This window comes from Bufo bufo, chromosome 11 (assembly GCF_905171765.1).
Source record: "Bufo bufo chromosome 11, aBufBuf1.1, whole genome shotgun sequence".
In the NCBI taxonomy this organism is placed as follows: domain Eukaryota; kingdom Metazoa; phylum Chordata; class Amphibia; order Anura; family Bufonidae; genus Bufo; species Bufo bufo.
The window spans coordinates 29,524,764-29,551,442 of NC_053399.1; the positions used below are offsets into that span (position 1 = coordinate 29,524,764).

At 45.1% G+C, this 26,679-nt stretch overlaps 1 protein-coding gene across 1 annotated transcript; it reads left to right on the plus strand.

Annotated features, from left to right (window-relative positions):
- TRMT5 (tRNA methyltransferase 5) lies at positions 1-26,262 on the plus strand. Its single transcript, XM_040411197.1, has 5 exons — positions 1-70; positions 6,101-6,735; positions 6,980-7,104; positions 22,194-22,845; positions 25,553-26,262. Exons 1-5 carry the CDS (start codon positions 66-68, stop codon positions 25,618-25,620), a joined length of 1,485 nt encoding a protein of 494 aa, XP_040267131.1. The 5' UTR covers positions 1-65; the 3' UTR covers positions 25,621-26,262.
- Positions 26,263-26,679: the final 417 nt, after the last annotated feature.

Below are 26,679 nucleotides of genomic sequence, written 5' to 3' on the forward strand. Positions count from 1 at the left end.
TGGCTGCCGGCTTTGCCCTCAGTCGCGAAATGATGACGTGACCGCTAGCATGGCGCACCGGCAGCATGAGGTGAGGGGAGCTCTGCGGCAGGCTGTGACACTACAAGTCCCAGCATGACAAGTGAGGCGAGGACACACATGGACTTGTAGTTCCAGCCAAGCATTCTATATACATGTGTCTGTTTATCTGAGACTGCCCTTTATTCGGCTCCAGAGCTGCCTTCAAATGCCTGATGGTTGTTGGTGGAAACAGTCAGCAAGTTTGTTGTCAGACCACGCCCCCAAATAGCAGAGTGGTGCCCCTATCAAGCAGTGGGACAGTAAAAGGGGCTTTTTAGCTGGACTGGACCGGTTCAAAGGCAGATTTTAGTAACATTTCCCCTACTCTGCAGTAAGATTAGTCTAATTAATGACGAGGCGTGAGTTGTTTTTTTTGACAACATTTACCCCGTTTTCCAGGCATAAATGTTAGTAAATTTCCTAAAATCCCCGTCCCACCGAACTGCTAAACACTGTTTAAAACCGGCTGTTGCGCGGTTAGTCAAAAAGAAGGATTTTGCAACTATTTTTACAACTAAAATTGTCGCGTATCTTAAAGATTCCGGAGATTGGCGAGCGCTGTACTCTGCTGCACCCTGCTGCACCCTGCTGCACCCTGCTGTACTCTGCTGCACCCTGCTGCACTCTGCTGTACCCTGCTGCACTCTGCTGCACCCTGCTGCACTCTGCTGCACCCTGTTGCACTCTGCTGCACCCTGCTGTACCCTGCTGCACCCTGCTGTACCCTGCTGCACCCTGCCGCACTCTGCCGCACCCTGCTGCACTCTGATGTCTCCAGAACTCCCATAGAAATGAGTGGAGCGGCTGCGCACATGTGCGACCGACTGCTCCGTTCATTTCAGGGGGCTTCACAGGGTACGGGGCCCCGATTCTTGTGATTGGTGGGGGTCCAATAGTTATCTCCTATCCTGTTGGGCTACTTTCATACTTGCGGCAGAGTGATCCGGCAATCTGCATGCAAACGGACAGCATTTGTAGACGGATCCGGATGCGGATCCGTCTCACAAATGCATTGCAATAATGGATCAGTCTCTCTTTTTTCCCCCCATTTTTAAAGGTCTGCGCATTTCGGCAACTGATCAGGAGTTTTGGACGGAGATAATACCGCAGCATGCTGCAGTATTTTCTCCGTCCAAAACGCAGTTCAGTGACTGAACTGAAGACCTCCTGATGCATCCTGAACGGATTTCTCTCCATTCAGAATGCATGGGGATGAAACTGATCAGTTGTTTTCTAGTATTGAGCCCCTAGGACGGAACTCAGTGCCGGAAAAGAAAAACGCAAGTGTGAAAGTACCCTTAGACGTAACAACCAGAATACCCCTTTAACCACTTCAGCTCCCCTATGGCTTAAACCCCCTTAATGACCAGACCACTTTTTACACTTCTGACCTACACTACTTTCACGGTTTATTGCTCGGTCATGCAACTTACCACCCAAATGAATTTTACCTTTTTTTCTTCTCACTAATAGAGCTTTCATTTGGTGGTATTTCATTGCTGCTGACATTTTTACTTTTTTTTTGTTATTAATCGAAATTTACCGAAATTTTTGCAAAAAAATGACATTTTTCACTTTCAGTTGTAATTAAAAAAAAAAAAAAAACTACATTTCTATATAAATTTTTCTCTAAATGTATTGTTCTACATGTCTTTGATAAAAAAAAATGCAATAAGTGTATATTTATTGGTTTGGGTAAAAGTTATAGCGTTTACAAACTATGGTACAGAAATGTGAATTTCCGCATTTTGAAGCAGCTCTGACTTTCTGAGCACCTATCATGTTTCCTGAGGTTCTACAATGGCCAGACAGTACAAACACCCCACAAATGACCCCATTTCGGAAAGTAGACACCCTAAGGTATTCGCTGATGGGCATAATGAGTTCATAGAACTTTTTATTTTTTGTCACAAGTTAGTGGAAAATGATGATTTTTATTTTTTTTCTTACAAAGTCTCATATTCCACTAACTTGTGACAAAAAATAAAAACTTCCATGAACTCACTATGCCCATCACGAAATACCGCGGGGTGTCTTCTTTTCAAAATGGGGTCACTTGTGGGGTAGTTCTACTGCCCTGGCATTTTAGGGGCCCTAATGCGTGAGAAGTGGTTTGAAATCAAAATGTGTAAAAAATGCCCTGTGAAATCCTAAAGGTGCTCTTTGGAATATGGGCCCCTTTGCCCACATAGGCTGCAAAAAAGTGTCACACATGTGGTATCGCCGTACTCAGGAGAAGTTGGGCAATGTGTTTTGGGGTGTCTTTTTACATATACCCATGCTGAATGAGAGAAATATCTCTCTAAAAGACAACTTTTCCCATTTTTTTATACAAAGTTGTCATTTGACAGAGATATTTATCTCACCCAGCATGGGTATATGTAAAAAGACACCCCAAAATACATAGCCCTACTTCTCCTGAGTACGGCGATACCACATGTGTGACACTTTTTTGCAGCCCAAAAAGGGGCCCAAATTCCAATGAGAATCTTTACGATTTCACAGGGCATTTTTTTATGCATTTGGATTCCAAACTACTTCTCACGCTTTAGGTCCCCTAAAGTGGCAGGGCAGTATAAATACTCCACAAGTGACCCCATTTTGGAAAGAAGACACCCCAAGGTATTCCGTGAGGGGCATGGCGAGTTCCTAGAATATTTTTTTTTGGCACAAACTAGCGGAAAATGATTAATTTTTTTATTATTTTTATTTTTTCTCTTACAAAGTCTCATATTCCACTAACTTGTGACAAAAAATAAAATTTTACATGAACTCGCTATGCCCCTCACGAAATACCTTGGGGTTTCTTCTTTCCGAAATGGGGTCACTTGTGGGGTATTTATACTGCCCTGGCATTTTAGGGGCCCTAAAGCGTGAGAAGAAGTCTGGAATATAAATGTCTAAAAATTTTTACGCATTTGGATTCCGTGAGGGGTATGGTGAGTTCATGTGAGATTTTATTTTTTGTCACAAACTAGTGGAATATGTGACTTTGTAAGAAAAAAAAAAATCAATTTCCGCTAACTTGTGACAAAAAAATAAAAATCTTCTATGAACTCGCCATGCCCCTCAAAAGTGATCTTTTTATAGCGCCGCAGCGATTTTACGGTGTTTTTGCTGTGATAGGGAGAGCGCGGACACGCCCCCTGAGCTGTGATAGGGAGAGCGCGGACACGCCCCCTGAGCTGTGATAGGGAGAGCGCGGACACGCCTCCTGAGCTGTGATAGGGAGAGCGCGGACACGCCTCCTGAGCTGTGATAGGGAGAGCGCGGACACGCCTCCTGAGCTGTGATAGGAAGAGCGCGGACACGCCTCCTGAGCTGTGATAGGGAGAGCACGGGCACGCCTCCTGAGCTGTGATAGGGAGAGCATGGGCACGCCCCCTGAGCTGCAGCAGAAAAGACACTCCCTTTGAGCTGTCAGCTGATATAAATCTAGCAGAGCAATGAATGGGGAGATCTCGGGATCCATGTGAGGTACAGGGCTGGTTCTAGAGATTTTCAAGTACTATATAATGTCTGGATTTCACCTTTTACATCAATCATTTAATAAATGACCCCCAGTGTATAGGCATGATGTTGCTCATGTAGCATGGGTTTTGGGGTCACTGGCTGCATCTTATCCTTTAAGGGCTCATGCACACAGCCATTGCTGTTTTTGTGGTCCGCAAATTGTGTATCCACAAAACACGGATACCGGCTGTGTATGTTCCGCATTTTGCAAAGCAGAATGTCCTGCTCTCTATAGAACTGTCCTTTAAAATGGCCAAGAATAGGACATGTTCTCTTTTTTTGCGGGGCCGTGGAGCAGACAACACAGTGTGCTGTCCGCATCTTTTGTGGCCCCATTGAAGTGAATAGGTCCACATCCGACCCGTAAAAAATACGCTGGTGTGCATGAGCCCTAACAGTGATGTGTAATGTGTATGGGGACAGGTAACCAGGATCGGCCAGGCTGGATTCTATCACACTTTATCCTTTGTTCCTGCCAGAGATAAGCGGTGTCGGGCGGTGCCTTATCTCTCTGCTTGTATGCTTGGCTGTTGTGAAGAGAATTGTGAATTATAATGGATCAGTACAAGCAGGATCACTAGTGCAGTGTGTTTTATATGGGACTTTTGACTTTTATGGCGTATCGCGGGGGGGGGGGGGGGGTGCACCTCTGGGTCTCGTTCCTGTCTCCAGAATGAGGTCCCACGTGAACATAGAGCATACCGTACATGCGCACCGTGCTCTCCATTTGCTGCTATGGGGAGTTCCAAAAAAAACCACTGCTGGAACAGCAGCGGTGGAGGATCGGTGAGGTGATTTATTATTTCTTAGTAATAAATGGCTGCCCTGATGTGATACTTCTGAGCTACAACCTGATTGACTTTAGGCTCAGGCTACACCTAGACTTTGCTGTGCTGCGAGACTGATTTTAACTGTTTTGTGACAGCTACAGTCCACGATGGTTCACTAAGTTGCAGGCAACAATGTTTTAGTTTGGATGACAGCTGTAGCTCTCACTACAAAAAAGTCTATAGCCTGAGCCTTAGGGCTCATACACACAAAGGTGTGCAGACCGTGCCCGTATTTCTGCCCGCCGTCACTTGAATGGGTCCGCAAGATGCGGAGCAGGGGCATGGAGCAGAAGCCCGTTGAGGCATTATAGAGCGTTTCCATGGGATTTCGGTCCATGCCTCTGCACCACAAAAAAAATAGGACTTGTCTTTTTTTTTTTTTGCAGTGCGGGCCGTCTATTGCTGACCAAGTGAATGGGTCCGCATCCACAAACAGCAGCTGCACGGCTGGTGCCTGTGCTTTGCGGACAGCTATTTGCGGTCCTCAGCACGTGCACAGGTCGCGCACATTCGTGTGCATGAGCCTTTACACTTCATTGTGTGCAACTTCATGTGGACTCAAGCCAGCGGCATAAGTTGCTCATACAAGTGCCTTTTGTCATGAGAGTGGTGTGCCGCGGTTGCACTGAGAAACCCTTACCTGCCCCTGGGGTTCCTATGGAATCTGATTCCCTAGTGGCCTAGGCTACTTTAGAGAGAGGTCTCACCCTGCCCTCTGGCGTTGACCCTTTGAATCATCCGGTTTCTAAGGAGTCCAGATGGGGCTTACTTCTACTGGACCCTTTGGCATCATGTAGCCCAGTTTAATTCATCTTCTAATTGTGCTTTGTGGAGGAAGCCTATTCAGGTTGCAGGTTTACTGTAAAGGAAACAATATGCATCAGGACAGGGGTTAAAAACAGCGTGTTGTCTCCCATGTGCCATCTGTGTAATATACAGTCAGTAGAATGCATGCACCTGTGTAACTGTAAAAGGTTTACCTCACATCCTAGATGATACCTGTTTTTATATACTATAGAAATAGCCGCACATACACAGCCATGCTCCAGTACAGTGGCCAGGAGGAAGGCATGCGGAGAGCTCGGCACACTCCCTGAGTTAGCGTACTTTCACACTTGTGTTTTTCACACTGAGTTCCGTCACAGGGGCTCTATACCGGAAAAGAACTGATCAGTTTTATCCCCATGCATTCTGAATGGAGAGTAATCCGTTCAGGATGCATCAGGATGTCTTCAGTTCAGTCTTTTTGACTGATCAGGCAAAGGATAAAACAGCAGCATGCTACGGTTTTATCTCCGGCCCAAAAAACTGAAGACTTGCCTGAATGCCGGATCTGGCATTTTTTTCCATAGGAATGTATTAGTGCTGGATCCGTCCGTCCGGTCTGTGCAGACCAAAAAAAAAAGGTGAAAAAATAAATGCTGGATCCGTTTTGCCGGATGACACCAGAAAGACGGATCCGGCATTTCAATGCATTTTATCTGACTGATCAGGATCCTGATCAGTCTTACATATGCCATCAGTTGGCATACGGAATTGCTTGTCGGATCACTCTGCCGCAAGTGTGAAAGTACCCTTAGTTACTTATCTCCAATAGACTGTAATGGACCAATGTGTCTGCCTATTTTTATTTTTTTAGGGAAGAGGGGGGGGTGTAAATGGTAGATGTTAGTCATGTTATTTCTCTCTTCCCCCAGGCTCATTAGACAGTGCTACCACTCGGCAGTTCTTCTAAACTCTTATGGCTTCATCACCTTCAATAAATTAGTCTGGAACCGATCCAAGCAGTGGTTTTGTGAGCCATACACCTTCAGGACATTCCAGAAACTGAGTGGTTTAGCCATGATGGAAATAAAGGAGAATAGTGAGAACGCGGGATTGTTCTCTCCTAATCCCTCTGTCCGCGGCATGGTGAACCTGGACCGCGACGCCTTCAGTAAAACTATACAGGTCCCTGTCCTCAAAATAAGAAAAGAAATCATCAATAAAGTCATGAAAACTCTGAAGCACAAACTCATCCACCGGCCGCACGTCAAGAGAATCAGTGATGATCCAGAGGATGACAGCATCAAGAATGTTATACTGGACCCCTTCATAGTCACGTCCGAGGACTCATTTGATGACCGCGATCATGAGAGTTTCAAGCAGCTGGACATCAGCCCTCAGGTTGTACAGCTCGATCTGCAGCTCACGTATGAGAATTTTAAGACTGACGAGATCTTAGAAGCTGTTTTACCTAAAGGACAAGATGTCACCTCCGGTTTCAGCCGCATAGGACATATAGCTCATATGAATCTCCGGGATCACCAGCTTCCGTACAAGAACTTGATTGGTATGTATTATAGAGAGCTCCCTGTGCACCCGTCTAGCATCCCAGGAGGTGAGTACATGGGGCAAGTCCTGCTGTGACCACTAGAAGTGAGGACTACTGTTACTGCCTGTTGAGGAATGGGTTTGCAGCATCACTAAAGGCTTTCTGGGTGATATAGGACAGGATTTGAACCAGTTCTGTAAATAATGTAACAAGAATAATTTGCATTGAGTAATTATTAAAAATATTTTTTTTTGCTTGTTAGGTCAGGTGATACTGGATAAGAATCCTGGTCTGACGTCTGTGGTCAATAAAACCAACATAATTGACTCCACGTATAGGAACTTCCAGATGGAAGTGTTGGCTGGCGAGGAAAATATGATGACGAAGGTAATGTAATAATAATTATTGGCCTGATGCATATTTCAAAATCCTCACAGCAGTTCAATTTCTGCACCTAAGAAAAAAGCAATGTGTACATAAGATTTGTGTAATCTCATACACTTTGCTGGTAACGTACTACGCTGCGGTTTTTACACATGAAATCCGCACGGAAAACCTGCACCTAATCCGCACTGTGTGCAGGCACCCTTATAGGGGCAGAAACTGTGAGGCTTCAGTCATCGTATAAATGCTGCAAGCAGTGATGGTCAGTTCGCAGTGTTCGCCAGCGAACACATGCGGGCTGCCATCTTGACTCACCCGTCCGGCGATGCACAGGTAAGCCCTTACTTGTGCCGGGAGCTGGTCTGAAATCAAATGCGGTCACCGGGAGCAGGCGCCGGGGGCCTTCATCGGGCTGTTCTCGGAACTGCCTGCTCCCGGTGACTGCATTTGATTTCTGACTGGCTCGCGGCACAGGCACAGGTAAGGGCTGTCAAGATGGCAGCCTGCATGTGTTTGCTGGCGAACACTGCGAACTGACCATCACTGGCTGCAAGTAGGAACTGGATTCCATCAGGGCAAAGCAACAAAAGTTTGAGGGGAATCGGTTCTGTTCTTGCTATTAAATAAAGGCTTCCTTTACATACAGTTGAACCCAGAAGTTTACATACACTATATAAAAAGACACATTTGCATGTTTTTCTCAATATCTGACATATCAGAATAAGCCTTTCCTGTTTTTGGTCAATTAGGATTACCATAATTATTATTATTTGCCAAATGCCAGAATGAGAGAGAGAGAGAGAGAGAATGTTTTAAGGCATTTTTATTACTTTCTGCAAAGTCAAATTTACATAAATTTCATTAATATTTGGTACCATTGCCCTTAAACTGTATGACTTGGGTCAAACGTTTTGGATATCCTTCCACAAGCTTCTCACAATAGTTGGTCGGAATTTGGGCCCATTCCTCCTGACAAAACTGGTGTAACTGAGCCATGTTTGTTGGTCGCCTTGCTCGCACCTGCCTTTTCAGCTTTGCCCATAAATTTACAATAGGATTGAGATCATGGCTTTGTGATGGCCTTAAGGATGACTTTGTAACGAGTTTGGCAGTATGCTTCGGGTCATTGTCTATTTGGAAGACCCATTTCCGCCCAAGCTTTAACTTCCTGGCTGATGTCTTGAGATGTTGCTTCAGTATTTCCACATAATCTTCTTTTCCCTTCCCCCACGACAGCACCACAGAGAGAGAGGATCCGCCCCAGGGACAGGAAACCTGCATAATAAAAAGGTGGAGCCTCTCTCCAACCTCAGTGGTTTCCTGTCACTGGAGCGGGAGACCTGCAGTTTTCTTTTGAGGTACCACTAGTCTTGAAGTCCCAGAAAATTTCTGTAGGGCTATGTGGTAATACCTGCTGGGGGTCTATCGCCCATAGGTTGGGCTGACGGGACCCTAGGAGCCGGGAGGGGGCCGGGCCCTCTGTCTGGTTCTTGCAGCAGGTGTGTGGGCCCCTCCAGTGGAGTAAGGCCATGCAATGTTTGGAGCCCAGATCCATGGGTAAGAGGAAGCAGCCCCAGGGAAGTTTTGCGTTCCACCGCGTGCAGCCCGGATCCATGGAGGGAACATGTATTCCGGTGCATTCTCCGGCGTGCGGCTCAGACGAGGAAGAAGGAAACTAGATCATGCAGCCCCCACGGCTGTGAAAGAAGGTACTCCTTATAATGATTGTACAAAGCAAAGGTTATAAAGCAAATATTTGTATTATGTGGTTGGTATGAATCTGGCTGAATGCCTCAGGGCCTGTTTGGGGCCTGGTTGGCTGGTTGTCTGCCTCGTGGCTTCAGGGCCTGGTCGGCTGCCTCGTGGCTTCAGGGCCTGGTCGGCTGCCTCGTGGCTTCAGGGCCTGGTCGGCTGCCTCGTGGCTTCAGGGCCTGGTCGGCTGCCTCGTGGCTTCAGGGCCTGGTCGGCTGCCTCGTGGCTTCAGGGCCTGGTCGGCTGCCTCGTGGCTTCAGGGCCTGGTCGGCTGCCTCGTGGCTTCAGGGCCTGGTCGGCTGCCTCGTGGCTTCAGGGCCTGGTCGGCTGCCTCGTGGCTTCAGGGCCTGGTCGGCTGCCTCGTGGCTTCAGGGCCTGGTCGGCTGCCTCGTGGCTTCAGGGCCTGGTCGGCTGCCTCGTGGCTTCAGGGCCATGTCTAAATAATTGACCGCTCATGCAGCAGTGTCTGGATGAATGTACTTGGCTCTGAGTGGGTCTCTATGTGACCTGGGGTGCCGCCATGTCCTTGTGGCGGTGGCTATGTATGCAGGGTGAACTAGTTCTTTGGCTATGCTTGGTTATCATTTTGTAGTTTAATAGTCTACAATAGGCATAGCACTCCAACAAAGCCCTATAATGCTCTTGATGAGGAGTGAGAAGACTGGACCATATTGCTTGAATAGCCTACAGTATAAATGGCGTAGCAACAAAGCCCTATATGGCTCCTGGTGGGGAGTAATAAGATGGACTGGAACATTTAGTCTGGATGGCATCCATGGAGGGAACATGTATTCCGGTGCATTCTCCGGCGTGCGGCTCAGACGAGGAAGAAGGAAACTAGATCATGCAGCCCCCACGGCTGTGAAAGAAGGTACTCCTTATAATGATTGTACAAAGCAAAGGTTATAAAGCAAATATTTGTATTATGTGGTTGGTATGAATCTGGCTGAATGCCTCAGGGCCTGTTTGGGGCCTGGTTGGCTGGTTGTCTGCCTTATGGCTTCAGGGCCTGGTCGGCTGCCTCGTGGCTTTAGGGCCTGGTCGGCTGCCTCGTGGCTTTAGGGCCTGGTCGGCTGCCTCGTGGCTTCAGGGCCTGGTCGGCTGCCTCGTGGCTTCAGGGCCTGGTCGGCTGCCTCGTGGCTTCAGGGCCTGGTCGGCTGCCTCGTGGCTTCAGGGCCTGGTCGGCTGCCTCGTGGCTTCAGGGCCTGGTCGGCTGCCTCGTGGCTTCAGGGCCTGGTCGGCTGCCTCGTGGCTTCAGGGCCTGGTCGGCTGCCTCGTGGCTTCAGGGCCTGGTCGGCTGCCTCGTGGCTTCAGGGCCATGTCTAAATAATTGACCGCTCATGCAGCAGTGTCTGGATGAATGTACTTGGCTCTGAGTGGGTCTCTATGTGACCTGGGGTGCCGCCATGTCCTTGTGGCGGTGGCTATGTATGCAGGGTGAACTAGTTCTTTGGCTATGCTTGGTTATCATTTTGTAGTTTAATAGTCTACAATAGGCATAGCACTCCAACAAAGCCCTATAATGCTCTTGATGAGGAGTGAGAAGACTGGACCATATTGCTTGAATAGCCTACAGTATAAATGGCGTAGCAACAAAGCCCTATATGGCTCCTGGTGGGGAGTAATAAGATGGACTGGAACATTTAGTCTGGATGGCATACAGGAGGTATGGCGCACCAGCAAACTCTATAAATACTTGCCACCAATCTAGAATTCCAAAGCTGAAGGATCCAGGGTGCTCTTTGGACCTCTTGCAGCAGATCCGTGAGCTCCCCCGGGGGATTGATGCCACGGTAGTTTTCCATCATGGACGCCAGATTGCGTGGAAAATTGGAGATTTGACATCTAAAGTTCTTCTGGTAAATGTAACACAGGGCCTCCAGTGGATCTTGGATCAAAGCATCTGTCTCGCAATATATTCTGCACCAAAGGAATCTGTGTTCAGCAATCATCTTCAGTTGGTCATTCCTTGTCAAGATAAGTACTTCTCTAAGATGTTTTGTTAAAATCTGTTATTATTTTGATAAACCCATATGAGATTTCTTTTATAAGATTATGCTAGATTTAAGTATAATGTCCGGTATTAAAATTTCCTGGAATGTTATTGATCGACCCTTTTTCTTTAAGTTCGGACCTCTAGTTCGCTTTTAGATTCCCTATGCTTCCATCTGGGTATTCTTAGCTTTGATTACTTTTAAGCACTTTTGATAAACCCAGGGATCAAAAGGAATAAGTTGCCACTGTCTGGATATTAGGAGATGCCTTATACGTTACCTATGGTTAACTAAGGATTGGAGAAAGCCCTCTGCGCTTTTTGTTCCCTTTTTCTGGCATAAATAAGGGTAAGGCGGCCTCGAAGAGTTCACTAGCCAGATAGCTTAGGTCATTTTTTTTCTCTGGCTTACATCTCTTCTGGAAACATTTCTACTTGCGCAGTCTACCTCTTGGGAGGAGAGAGCTAATGTTTCTATTGTGCAAACCTGTAAGGCTGCTACGTGGTCTTCTCCTTCTACCTTACCGTCTCTATCAGCTCCAGCTAAATTCTGCCTCTGTTTTTTTGTCGGTAAGAACCTCTGCAAGTGGTGCAGAAGGGGTATTCTTCTCTGTAAATACTATCTGTGGTGCTGTTGCGGAGGAAGGGAAAAATGATTACACTTACCCCACGATAGCACCCTTCCTTATTCCCTCCCATATATATACACATATTTAGATGAACTAACCTGGGTCGGAGTCCCTCTCATGCTCCATAACCCACTGAGGTTGGAGAGAGGCTCCACCTTTTTATTCTGCAGGTTTCCTGTCCCTGGGGGAAGATCCTCTCTGTGGTGCTGTCGTGGGGTCTGAAAAATCTGATTACCGGTAAGTGTAATCATAATTTCTTATGAAACTGTAGAAAAGGTAAATTAGTGGCACTACACCAAACCTATGTGCTTTTGGAAATAAATACCAGGGAGTGATGCCTTGCGGTGGTGCTCAGCCTGTAGAAAGCCAGAAGAAGCGCATACACGCGCAAAACGGCTGTTGCTTGATGCTGTGTTTGCACCCCATGCACCCCCCTCCTGCTTTGGATTAAAGTATACCTTTCTACAAATCGGTGAGTGCCGCTCGTTTTGTTTCCCTCCTTTGAAGATTATAATCATCATTTCTATTTCGTCCACCATGACGGCTCTACTATGAGATTGACCCTTAACCTCTGTAGGGGCAGGAACACACAGAGTTTAAAATGCCACCACCCACTCTCACCCTCAGTGTTTCCTGTCCCTACGGGGTCAACTCACAGAGAGCCCTCCTGATGGAGGTGAAGAACATTTATTATTTTTAAAATACCTGAGGATTTGCGTGCTCTTCCTCTGCCCTCCGGCGTTCCAGTCCAAAGCTAGGCAGAGGATACATGTGGAGCCGATCTCGTTCTTGTTTGCAGGAGCCTGCATCTCACAGCGTCGGTCCCCTTTCCCTACATTGAGGAAGCTGACCGCACGAAAAGCAGAAGCATGCTGCACGCCGACTCCTGTAGGAGGCCTCAGCACTACACTCTGCTCTTGGCCGTCAGGAGGCGGAAGGGGCGGAGCTTGGAGGAGCGCACTGTGATGACGTCAGACACCGTGCTGACTATTTGAGGTGGCAGTTTCAAACAAGCAGTGGCACATACCGGTCTTCCTCCTGGAGCATACACACACAGATGTCTGCCCGACGCCTCTGCAGCCCAGATGGAATCGGAAGCCCCCTCGGCTACTCCAACAGTGAGTTCCCCTGTGGGGAAAGGACAAATGATGTATCATATTTTATTGGCTTGTCTATTGATACCTGGCTGCTCCTCTCTTATAGGGAGTTAAAGAGCCCAGAACAAGAACTAAAGTTCAGAGATGTGCGACTTGTAGCAAAAGGCTTCCTGAAAATTATAAAAAGAAGCTCTGCCAAGGTTGCATAAATGATCTTATAAAAGAGGAGCAACCGTCCATTTTATCAGAGGTCAAATCACTTATTCAAAATGAAATTAAGTCTTCTCTGGCCTCCCTCAGATCAATCCTGCCTACACCTCCGGCAAAAAAAACCTAGATTGTCGGTCCCATCCTCCTCTGTTGATCTTGACGCTCTATCAGAGGGTGAAATCATGGAAGATAGTAAAAAATACTTTTTTTCTTCCGAGGATATGGAGGAGCTGTTAGAGCAACCATGGGGATTGAGGAGGTGAAAAAACCAAGATCCGTCCTGGAGGAAATGTTTGGGGGACTCAGAGCCAAAAAATTAAAAGTTTTCCCAATGAATGAGAACCTAAAAGACATGATACTGGATGAATGGACCGACCCCGAGAGAAGACTTGGGGTATCCAGAGAATTCAGAAATAGGCTGTTATTTGACCCAGCGGACGTCAAACTATTTAACGAAACCCCCAAAATTGACATCCAAGTAGCAAAAGTAGTTAAAAAGACTTCCCTCCCTTTTGAGGACTCTTCACAGCTACAGGACCCAATGGAAAGGAAGGCCGACTCTCTTCTAAAAAAAATCCTGGGAGGCATCTATGTTTGGGGTTAAAACCAACATAGCTGCGATGTCGGTTGCTAGATCTATGTGTTTTTGGCTTAACGAGTTAGAAGAACACATCAAAAACAAAACCCCTAGAGAGGATATATTAAACTCTATCCCACTCCTCAGATCTGCCACGGCCTTTTTAGCGGATGCATCGGCGGAGTCGGTGAGGTTCGCCACTAAGGATGCGGCCCTCACCAATTCTGCTAGAAGAGCATTGTGGATGAAAGCCTGGGGAGGGGATAGAGCATCAAAGGCCAAACTTTGCTCTATCCTAGAAAAGGCTGCAGATTAAAAGAAGGGGTTTCCGGAAGAAACTAAAAAGAAGCCCTTTCGTTCCTTCAATTCCCAGACTAGACCCTATAGGGGCAAAGGGAAGGGGGGTAGGTGAAGTTACCAAAAAGGGGGAAAAGGCAGAGGGTTCCTTCTTAACCCCCAGAGTAAGCAGTCAGATAAACAATGACGCCACAGTGGGGGGAAGACTGTGGAATTTTCTGTCCCGGTGGGAATCCATCACCAAAAATCCGTGGGCCTTAAACATCATACGGGATGGTTACCGGATAGAATTTTCCTCAGCCCCTCCAAAAAAAATTCAGAATAACTTCACACAGCCCAAAAATTATAAGGAAAATCTGGCAAGGGGTCCTACAGCTCATAGACTCAGGGGTAGTGACCGAAGTCCCAAGTATGAAAAGAGGAAGGGGTTACTATTCCAATTTATTTCTGGTGCAAAAACCAGATGGTACCTTCCGCACCATTATAAATTTAAAGGGACTAAACAAAGCGGTCACATACAGAAAGTTCAAGATGGAATCCATAACATCCATCATTCCCTTGATCAGAGCAGGAGACTTCATGACGTCCATAGACTTAAAGGACGCGTACTAAACAGCCCCACAAATATAAAAGCTCACTCTACAAGAGCTATGGCTTCTTCGGTGGGCAGAGAAAGGGGGCGTCTCCTTAGACAAAATTTGTAGAGCAGCCACCTGGTCCAGTATAAATACTTTTATCAAACATTACCGCATTAATGCTGCGGACTTGGCCTGCAAGCAGTTGCCCACCCTATTCAGTAATCTGGTAGCTCTCATAGTAGAGCCGTCATGGTGGACGAAATGAAAAAAAAAAACGTAATTCTGTTTCCTTGAGTCCACCATGACGGCCCAGATTCCCCCCGAGATTTAAGGAGGGGTTGAGTATGAATTAATACTCAAAAAAAAATAATATATAAAAGATTTGTGAGACGCACAGGACTGAGGAAAAAGTCTGGAGGAGGTGCTGCCAGTAAAGAGGATCCGCCCTTCCTCTAAAAGTGTATAAATATAGATAAAAAGTATACTGGGCACACCTGCTTATGCAGAATCATACACTTTATTTATACATATGGAACGGATTCGATCAAGCGCAAGTGTGAAAGTAGCCTTACCGGTAATTCTGTTTCCTTGAGTCCATGGCTCTACTATGAGATTAAACCTTGACCTCTGTAGGGGCAGGAACACACAGAGTTTAAAAGGCCACCACCCACTCTCACCCTCAGTGCTTTCCAAATTACCAAGTGGGTGCAGCATATATATATATATATATATATAGATATATATATATATATATATAGATATATATATATATAGATATATAGATAAAAAGTATACTGGGCACACTCGCTTATGCAGAATCATACACTTTATTTATACATATGTAAAATACAATAAATTGTTCTATAAACGCATAATCACAATAAAACCAAATATGGATAAAATGGAATAAAATAAATGACACCCTAAAATCACTGACTTAGCGACAATAGCTAAAAAGAAATAGTGACAATAGCTAAAAAGAATATGACCAGCCGTTGTACGGCTAAAACTGGAGGATAATCAGTCCATATAGAGCAGAAAATCGGGAGATCCCGACTGGTGGCTTATGCTAGTCTAATAACTAGCCTCATAATGTCATATAGGATTCACAGTCCTGGCCCGTTAGAGGAGAGTGAAAATGCTGTGGTTCAGAACAGTTCACTTAAGTGAGTGTATTCGCGGCGTCCCGCTTGTACTCACTGTGCAGTGCGGTTCTTTATGCTGGTAAGCTTGGAGACCAAGAATACTCTCGGATGCTCCTGTCGTAGCTGGATGGTGCTGTGGCTTTCTTCCCGTGTCTTGACAGTCCTCTGGCTACCGCTCCGTAATGAACAAGAGCCGGCAAGCACTGGGACTCAAAGTTCCTTTCCCCACGTCGGCTGGCCTGCGTCACGATCCTGTAAGTATCCACGTGTATTGCGCTTGTAGCCGCCGGCGTGTCAGGGTTTAGTAAGACACGGAATCCTCAGTAGGTTTTAAAGTTCCAGCTTATCCTTCCCTGAGATTACTCTGGGGGTCTCTTCACCAAACGCGTTTCGGGGTACTTGCCCCTTCCTCAGTGGTAGTGACTCCCCCGCAAGTGTCTGCTTTTATAATGCCATACAGATTATAATTATTCAAACAGATGATGATCCTCCTCATTTTCCTCAAAAGCTGGTATGGAGTTGCAATCCATTCCATTCGAAATACAACCTAATTGTCCACAGTAAAACTCAAGTTTCAGCTTGCATAGTACACATTGTTGTTCGCCGGTTCCTATATATACTGCATTCTTGTGTTTACATGTTTATACTGTTTAATTTACTTCATTTGTTTTTCACCCAAAAATATATATATATATTTCGTTGACTTCGTTTATTTTCAATCGAAAATCCCTTGCGGTATCTATGCGATATTAGTTTAATAACCAGGGTATTATAGGTACCAGATTAAATAGCGGTCACTTTTTTCTATCCCCTGTCAGTTACATGTAGCCTCAAAATAGTAAGTTTAAAATACACCAACAGTGGGATAGTCAGGTGACCCTAGTCGATTCCCAGGGATTAGTACAGGGGCGTTAACCCCTTAGTAACCAATGTTGGTTTCAAGTCACTGAATCTTATCTTCCATATCCCACTGTTAATGCTTCCTATGGGGACCATATACATCATTCCCAACGAAAAAAAAATTTTCATTTCTTTTAAATATAATAATTTATTAATTTATTTAATTTAGCTAAAAACATTTTCATTTTTCTTCTTCATCATTTGACAGCCAGGGTGGATTGAGCCTTCCCAAGAATGGGGAATAAGATGTTTGGTGGAGGTCCCCCACGAAGGGCCGAACCCCCCAGGAAAGGAAAAGACCTGCAGGGGTTTTGCCGTCCACGGGGGACATCCACCAGTTTACAGGAATCCGAATAATTCGAATTCTGCGTTCAATCCACCCGGCATCAATGTGTTCAGTTCATATATTCGTTGGGACTCTAATCTGGACATTTTGCTTATATGGTCCCCTCCCCTCCATCCTTTCTCCACCTTGTCGATTGCCGCAAATTTCATGCCTGTCGGGATTTGATCATGCATTAGTTTGAAATGCTTGGATAATGTATGGGTTTCTAGGCCCTTTTTAATGTTAGTAATATGCTCGGAGATACGTTTTTTTTAAAAGTCTTTTCGTTCTCCCAACATATTGACGTCCACATGGGCATTCTATAATATATATGACATTGTCAGAATTGCATGTTAGAAAATCCTTTATTACATGTTTGTGATTGTTAACCGAGGATGTAATTTCTTTTGTTTTCCGGGGAAAAGAGGTGATCCTACAGTTCCCACATTTCCCACATCTGTGGAAACCCTCCATATTCAACCAATTTTGTAAGGAGGAACTTCCTTTGTCTCCTCTTTTTACTGTTGGAGCCACCTTATTCCAAAACAAAAACAAAAGAAATTACATCCTCGGTTAACAATCACAAACATGTAATAAAGGATTTTCTAACATGCAATTCTGACAATGTCATATATATTATAGAATGCCCATGTGGACGTCAATATGTTGGGAGAACGAAAAGACTTTTAAAAAAAACGTATCTCCGAGCATATTACTAACATTAAAAAGGGCCTAGAAACCCATACATTATCCAAGCATTTCAAACTAATGCATGATCAAAACCCGACAGGCATGAAATTTGCGGCAATCGACAAGGTGGAGAAAGGATGGAGGGGAGGGGACCATATAAGCAAAATGTCCAGATTAGAGTCCCAACGAATATATGAACTGAACACATTGATGCCGGGTGGATTGAACGCAGAATTCGAATTATTCGGATTCCTGTAAACTGGTGGATGTCCCCCGTGGACGGCAAAACCCCTGCAGGTCTTTTCCTTTCCTGGGGGGTTCGGCCCTTCGTGGGGGACCTCCACCAAACATCTTATTCCCCATTCTTGGGAAGGCTCAATCCACCCTGGCTGTCAAATGATGAAGAAGAAAAATGAAAATGTTTTTAGCTAAATTAAATAAATTAATAAATTATTATATTTAAAAGAAATGAAAATTTTTTTTTCGTTGGGAATGATGTATATGGTCCCCATAGGAAGCATTAACAGTGGGATATGGAAGATAAGATTCAGTGACTTGAAACCAACATTGGTTACTAAGGGGTTAACGCCCCTGTACTAATCCCTGGGAATCGACTAGGGTCACCTGACTATCCCACTGTTGGTGTATTTTAAACTTACTATTTTGAGGCTACATGTAACTGACAGGGGATAGAAAAAAGTGACCGCTATTTAATCTGGTACCTATAATACCCTGGTTATTAAACTAATATCGCATAGATACCGCAAGGGATTTTCGATTGAAAATAAACAAAGTCAACGAAATATATATATATATTTTTGGGTGAAAAACAAATGAAGTAAATTAAACAGTATAAACATGTAAACACAAGAATGCAGTATATATAGGAACCGGCGAACAACAATGTGTACTATGCAAGCTGAAACTTGAGTTTTACTGTGGACAATTAGGTTGTATTTCGAATGGAATGGATTGCAACTCCATACCAGCTTTTGAGGAAAATGAGGAGGATCATCATCTGTTTGAATAATTATAATCTGTATGGCATTATAAAAGCAGACACTTGCGGGGGAGTCACTACCACTGAGGAAGGGGCAAGTACCCCGAAACGCGTTTGGTGAAGAGACCCCCAGAGTAATCTCAGGGAAGGATAAGCTGGAACTTTAAAACCTACTGAGGATTCCGTGTCTTACTAAACCCTGACACGCCGGCGGCTACAAGCGCAATACACGTGGATACTTACAGGATCGTGACGCAGGCCAGCCGACGTGGGGAAAGGAACTTTGAGTCCCAGTGCTTGCCGGCTCTTGTTCATTACGGAGCGGTAGCCAGAGGACTGTCAAGACACGGGAAGAAAGCCACAGCACCATCCAGCTACGACAGGAGCATCCGAGAGTATTCTTGGTCTCCAAGCTTACCAGCAGAAAGAACCGCACTGCACAGTGAGTACAAGCGGGACGCCGCGAATACACTCACTTAAGTGAACTGTTCTGAACCACAGCATTTTCACTCTCCTCTAACGGGCCAGGACTGTGAATCCTATATGACATTATGAGGCTAGTTATTAGACTAGCATAAGCCACCAGTCGGGATCTCCCGATTTTCTGCTCTATATGGACTGATTATCCTCCAGTTTTAGCCGTACAACGGCTGGTCATATTCTTTTTAGCTATTGTCACTATTTCTTTTTAGCTATTGTCGCTAAGTCAGTGATTTTAGGGTGTCATTTATTTTATTCCATTTTATCCATATTTGGTTTTATTGTGATTATGCGTTTATAGAACAATTTATTGTATTTTACATATGTATAAATAAAGTGTATGATTCTGCATAAGCGAGTGTGCCCAGTATACTTTTTATCTATATATCTATATATATCTCTATATATATATATATATATATATATATATATATATAGATAGATAGATAGATAGATAGATAGATAGAGATATATATATATAGATAGATAGATAGAGATATATATATATAGATATATATATATAGATATATAGATATATATATAGATATATAGATATATAGATAGATATAGATAGATATATATATAGATAGATATATAGATATATAGATATATAGATATATATATATATATATATATATATATATATATATATATGGCTACTTTCACACTTGCGCTTGATCGGATCCGTTCTGAACGGATCCGATCATATTAATGCAGACGGAGGCTCCGTTCAGTACGGATCCGTCTGCATTAATAACTTAGAAAAATTTCTAAGTGCGAAATTAGCCTGAGCGGATCCGTTCAGACTTTCAATGTAAAGTCAATGGGGGACGGATCCGCTTGAAGATTGAGCCATATGGTGTCATCTTCAAGCGGATCCGTTCCCATTGACTTAGGCTACTTTCACACTAGCGTTCTGCTGTCCGCTCGTGAGCTCCGTTTGAAGGGGCTCACGAGCGGAGCAGAACGCTTCCGTCCAGCCCTGATGCAGTCTGAATGGATGCGGATCCGCTCAGACTGCATCAGTCTGGCGGCGTTCAGCCTCCGCTCCGCACGGCCAGGCGGACAGCTAAACGCTGCTTGCAGCGTTCGGGTGTCCGCCTGGCCGTGCGGAGGCGTGCGGATCCGTCCAGACTTACAATGTAAGTCAATGGGAACGGATCCGCTTGAAGATGACACCATATGGCTCAATCTTCAAGCGGATCCGTCCCCCATTGACTTTACATTGAAAGTCTGAACGGATCCGCTCAGGCTAATTTCGCACTTAGAAATTTTTCTAAGTTATTAATGCAGACGGATCCGTACTGAACGGAGCCTCCGTCTGCATTAATATGATCGGATCCGTTCAGAACGGATCCGATCAAGCGCAAGTGTGAAAGTAGCCTTACATTGTAAGTCTGGACGGATCCGCACGCCTCCGCACGGCCAGGCGGACACCCGAACGCTGCAAGCAGCGTTCAGCTGTCCGCCTGGCCGTGCGGAGGCGAGCGGAGCGGAGGCTGAACGCCGCCAGACTGATGCAGTCTGAGCGGATCCGCATCCATTCAGACTGCATCAGGGCTGGACGGAAGCGTTCTGCTCCGCTCATGAGCCCCTTCAAACGGAGCTCACGAGCGGACAGCAGAACGCTAGTGTGAAAGTAGCCTAAGTCTAATTACGTTTTTTTCCTCATGATGCGAAGTGCACCAGTCCCTCCTGCAGCAAAACAACCCCACAACATGATGCTGCCACCCCTGTGTTTCACAGTTAGGATGGTGTTCTTAGGCTTCCAAGCTTCTCCCTTTTTCCTCCAAACGTAACTATGGTCATTATGGCCAAAAAGTTACATTTTAGTTTCATCAGACCACAGGGCATGTCTCCAAAAATGTTGGTCTTTGTTCCTGTGTGCATTTGCAAACAATCTGTCTTTTTTATGTTTCTTTTGGAGTAATGGCTTCTTCCTGGCAGAGTGGCCTTTCAGCCTATGTTAATACAGTACTCGTTTCACTGTGGACACTGACACAATCTTAGGCTACTTTCACACCTGCGTTAGGTGCGGATCCGTCTGGTATCTGCACAGACGGATCCGCACCTATAATGCAAACGCTTAGATCCGTTCAGAACGGATCCGTTTGCATTAGCATGAACAAAAAAAAATAAAATAATTTTTTTTTTTTGTTCATGATAATGTAAACGGATCCGTTTTGACTTTACATTGAAAGTCAATGGGGGACGGATCCGTTTGAAAATTGCACCATATTGTGTCATCTTCAAACGGATCCGTCCCCATTGACTTGCATTGTAAGTCTGAACGGATCAGTTTGCCTCCGCACGGCCAGGCGGACACCCGAACGCTGCAAGCTGCGTTCAGGGGTCCGCCTGCTGAGCGGAGCGGAGGACAAACGGTGCCAAACTGATGCATTCTGAGCGGATCCGCATCCACTCAGAATGCATTAGGGCTGGACGGATCCGTTTGGGGCCGCTTGTGAGAGCCTTCAAACGGAGCTCACAAGCGGAGCCCCGAACACTAGTGTGAAAGTAGCCTTACCAGCTTCCACCATCATCTTCACAAGGTCTTTTGCTTTTGTTGGGTTGATATGCACATGTCGGACCAAAGCACGTTCATCTCTGGGACACAGAACCCATCTCCTTCCTGAGCAGTATGATGGCTGGACATTCCCATCTTGTTTGTACTTGTGTATAATTGTTTGTACAGATGAACGAGGCACCTTCGGGTATCTTGAAATTGCACCCAAGGTTTAGCCAGACTTGTGCAAGTCCACATTTCTCTTCCTGATATCTTGGCTGATTTCTTTAGACTTTCCCATGATACACACTGCTTCTTTGTGTAGCATCAGGTGTGCATTTATATACATCCACAGGTGTGTCTCTAATTAACTCAGATGTTGCCAACAAACTTAACCGAAGCTTCCAAACACATGACATAATCATATGGGCTGTCCAGAATGGTTTACAGGCATAGTAATCAGTGTATGTAAACTTTTGACATTGCAGAAAGTAATAAAAATGCCTTAAAGCATTCTCTCTCTCATTATTCTGGCATTTGGCAAATAATAATAATAATTATGGTAATCCTAATTGACCAAAAACAGGAAAGGTTTATCGTGATTTCAGATATTGAGAAAAACATGCAAATGTGTCTTTTTATATAGTGTATGTAAACTTCTGGGTTCAACTGTAGTTGTATTGGATTTGTGTCGGACAGTTGTATTCCAGATGTAGCACCCTGACCACTGGAAGTACTACTGAACCAAGCTTGCAACACCATAGATCCCTTTAGGCATCTAAGTTTAAAATGACGCTAAAGTTTTTTGGGACTTCTTATCAGAACTGATGTGTGCACAGCTGGCGCCCACTACAATCGCCTACCTCTAGCAGTCAGGTCTTGCGTCCAGTTCCTTAGTGTCTTATCATTTCAGGTGAAAGAAAATGGCTTTATTTATGAATTTGATTTTTCCAAAGTCTACTGGAACTCACGACTCTCCACAGAACATGACCGCATCGCCGGGTTCCTGAAGAATGGGGATGTGGTGTTTGATGTGTTTGCTGGAGTGGGACCATTCGCTATTCCTGCTGCTAGAAGAAACTGTATCGTCTATGCCAATGATTTGAACCCAGACTCCTACAAATGGCTTGTACATAACTGCAAACTGAATAAAGTGGACAAAAAGGTCCAGGCCTTCAACACTGATGGCCGAGAGTTCATCAGGACTGTGGTCAAGGAGGAGCTGTCAAAATACATCAAGTCCTTCTCTACAGAGAGGAAACACCGGCTCCATATTGTAATGAACTTGCCGGCGTTGGCGCTGGAATTCCTTGATACCTTCAGGCATCTCCTCCCTGAGGAGCCTCACAGTGAAGTCGTTTTACCGACTGTGCACTGCTATGGCTTCTCCAAAGACGACAACCCAGAGAATGAAGTAAAAGACCGGGCAGAGGAGATGTTGGGAACAATCCTGAAGAATTGCTCCATCCATCTTGTAAGGAAGGTTGCACCTAACAAGGAGATGATGTGCATCAGTTTTGAGTTGCCTGCTGAGGTTCTATTTGGAAGCCAAACAATTAATGAAGGTGAGTAGTAAGTGTTCAGACTATGCACATGTCTGTATGACTGCCCTGACGCTTGAAGTCTATGGGACTATATTGTATCCATGTATGCCTTCATTATAATGTGGTACAATTTTGTTTCCTCTGGGATTCTATGAGTTCCATGCAATACCTGTGGAATACAGTGCTGGACAGAGGCACCATATAGCGGCACAGTGTGCCTATAGCCTTGCAGTATGGCGTTGTAGACTCAATGTGTCACCATACAGCATCAGTGCACACAGCTCTGCCACGTGCATAAGCTTTTCAAGTGGCCTTGCATTTCTAAAAAGCAGAATAATTTTCCATGGGGAAAATCATTCCACTCCTGTCTTGCAATGTATGACCCATTATTCCCTTGAGTCCTTAAAGGGAAACTGTCACCATGATTCTGGACATGGGTAGCGACCTCTCTATTCAATGCTATAGAACTTCCGAAAATAGCCGAGCGAGCACCATTGCAGTCGCTTCTCCGTTTTCCTGTATACGACTTCCGAAAATAGCCATAGCCCATGCTCGGCTAGTTTTAGAGGTCCCATAATGGTGAATGGAGAGCAAGTTGCTCAAGCACAGCCACCTTCCATTCACCATTATGGGACTTTTGAAAATAGCCGAGCACGGGCTATAGCTATTTTCAGAAGTCCTATACTGGTGAATGGCGTGAAGACTTCTAAAAATAGATTGGAGTATCCCTTTTAAAAGGGACATTTCAGTACAGAAATGTGTACTCATGGCCATCAAGTGGTTAAAAAAAAAAAAAAAGCTTACACTTCCCCCGCCAATCCAGTGTTGCCCAGGTCCCCGCTGCGCTCCACTTTTTTGCTGACGTTTTGACACAGCAGGAAATGGTTATGGCAGGTAGTCAGCAGGAACCTGGGCACCGCTGGAACAGTGGCGGAGGAACAGCAAGGTGAGTACAAGATATTATTATTATTTTTTTTACCCATTTGATGGCCATAGGAACATTTTTACTGTACTGGAGTGCCCCTTTAAAGTGACTGTCAGAGGGCTATTTCTCAATAATAAGTGGCTGCCCTGATGTTTTACTTCTAAGGTGAAACCTGATGCGGTAACTCTATTACTTTAGGCTAAGGCCACACCTAGACTTTTCAGTGCTACAATGCTGATTTTGACTATTAAAGGGGTTGTTACTAAGGCGAGATGAGACAGTCCCAACCACCAGCCAGCCGTGAAACAGCACTCCGGTGCTCGCTGTTTCAGTAGCTCCCATTGTAGTGTATTTCCGATTTAGGGATAGCTTCCTGTGCTACACTGTTTCTGTAGCTCCCATGCACGGCATGAGCGCTGCTGTTTCCTGGCCGGGTGGTGGTCAGGGACTGTCTCATCTCACCTTAGTAATCGTGAGATGAGACAACCCCTTAAGGTGACAGCTGCAGTCCACAGGAGAGCACTAAGTTGCAAGCAACTTAAAGGGGTTTTCTGCTTTCTCCAGATCACCTATCCTTAGGTCATCTATATCAGATCAGCAGGGCCCAACTTCCGGCACCCCTGCTGATCAGCTTTTTGAAGAGAATGCAGTGCTCGTGCGGAAAGGCCATCAATATGGAGAAAGCCGAAAGGTCTGAGGTGCAATACCACATGCAGCCTGCGGACAGGTCCGTGACTGTTTTTAGGGGGAAAAGCAGCCTTGTTTTTCTAGCAATGGACAACCCTTTAATGATAAAGAGTTCAGGAAAAAAGGAGGAAGTAGAATTCAACATATTCTCCCTTGGTGCAGAATAGATTTGCATACGACTGTAGTAGTCACTGCTTCAGGGGCTGTGTAGTTCACACTTAAAGGGGTTGTCCCACCTCTAGGACCCACTTCTGTCTTCAGAATGGGGCCCCTGAAGTGAAGGAGAGCACACTGCACATGTACATTGTCCTCTCTTTTTACTGCTGTGGGACTTCTGTAAATAGCCCAGGTCGCTTAGCTATTTTAAGTGGTCCTATAGCAGAAGAGCAAGTTGTGCAAGAGTGACCCAACTCTTACTGCTAGGGGACTGCTGGAAATGGCCGAGCCCCCGCTCAGCTATTTACGGAATTCCTATAGCGGTGAATGGAGGGTGGGCACATGCGTAGCTGCTCTCCTTTCACTTCGGGGGCGCTGTTCTGGAGATAGAAGCAGGTCCTAATGCTATGCTGTAGTTGTTGGGATGGGACATACCTTGTAAGGCCGCATTCACTTCTCCATCAGAGATGATCCGGCATAAACTCTGCCTTTATGCCGTAAAGCAGCCAGATTACCGTCAGACCTCATTACTGTCAATGGGGATCTGGCAGTGATCTAGAGAATCTGGTGAACCAAAGATGTGAACACAGCCTTAGGGCTCATGCACATGACTACACTGTGTTTTGCGGTCCGCTAATTGCGGAACGGTTCGCCCATAATAGAAACGTCTAATAGGACATGTTCTATTGTTTTGCAGCCCTCACGGAACAGAGCAACGGATGTGGACAGCACATGGTGTGCTGTACACATCTTTTGCGGCCCCATTGAAGTGAATTTGTCTGCGGCTCGGATGCAGAACCAAACAACATTTGTGTGCATGAGCCCTCATTCTGTTCTGCAATGCTGCTGGCGGAGTATCTGAAGAGATTATGCCCTGCACATGGTGCCAGGTTAAGTTTTGTTCATTCTGCATACACTCAGTTTTTATGTAGACATAATTCTGTGTAAATTTGTTTCCAGGTGAACCAGTCTCCAAACGTCCCCGAACAGATGAAGCCTGCAGCGTGGACAATGAGGCTCAAGTATAGCTTCTTGGATCAAGGAGTTTTTATTTTTTTATTTCAATATTCATTCCCAGATAAGTACTAGCCTAGGGGCGTCATTCATTGCTTAATTTTACCTTTTGCTAAAAATAATAAGCCAAAGAAACAATATAGCTATTTACTGCTCCCATCACCAGTTCAGGATAATCTCAATCTCTGATTGTTCACTCAACTTTACTATCATGTTTTGTAGTCTGTTGGAATACGTGTCTGCAGCCATTGACCAGATGTGTACAGTGCTGTCCTGTCACTTGGATACTTCTTTGGAGAGCATTTAGCATATAGAGATGGAAGTTTCACTGAGTGATCTCATACTAATCCCCCAGGTCTTGCTTTGTTCCCCATCATTATCATGTTAGTTTGTAGATCTGCTGGTGTATGACTAGCATGTGACCCCCAACGTAATGTGAACAGAGTTTAAAGGGGTATTCTGGTTGGTTGAAGTTATCCCCTATCCACAGGATAGGGGATAACTATTAGATTGGTCGGGGGTCCTAGTGCTGTACTTGGGGGTCCCTGGATCTCCTATAAAAATGAATGGGGCGGCCGCACGCATGTGCGACCAGTCGCTCTGTTCTTTTCAGGGGAACTGCAGAGGGTACAGGGCCTCCATTCTCCTAATCAGTTGGGGTCTATCCACAACAACCAGAATACCCCTTTAAGCTCTGTTCACATTACGTTGGAGGTCACAAAATTTCAGCAACAAACTTTGAAGGGGTTGCCAGAGAATTGAGGAAACTGTTGTAGAGTGTAAAAAAAAAAAGAAAAAAAGCAGACGTGCTGATTTCAGAATTGCAGTTTTATGGCCTGATTATTACAATGCAGATTTGGTTAGTATTTTGAATACCGTATCAAGAGTGGATGGAAAGAAGAGAAGTACTATACATATTTCATAATATATATATATATATATATGACATATACACAGAAATTGGAAATCTGCAGCAGAAAAGCCTACAGCAGGGCATGGTGGGAGTTGTAGTGCCGCAGGTTGAGCATCCCTGGTCTAAGGCATCTGTTTAATGTACGTGTTTTTTGTATACG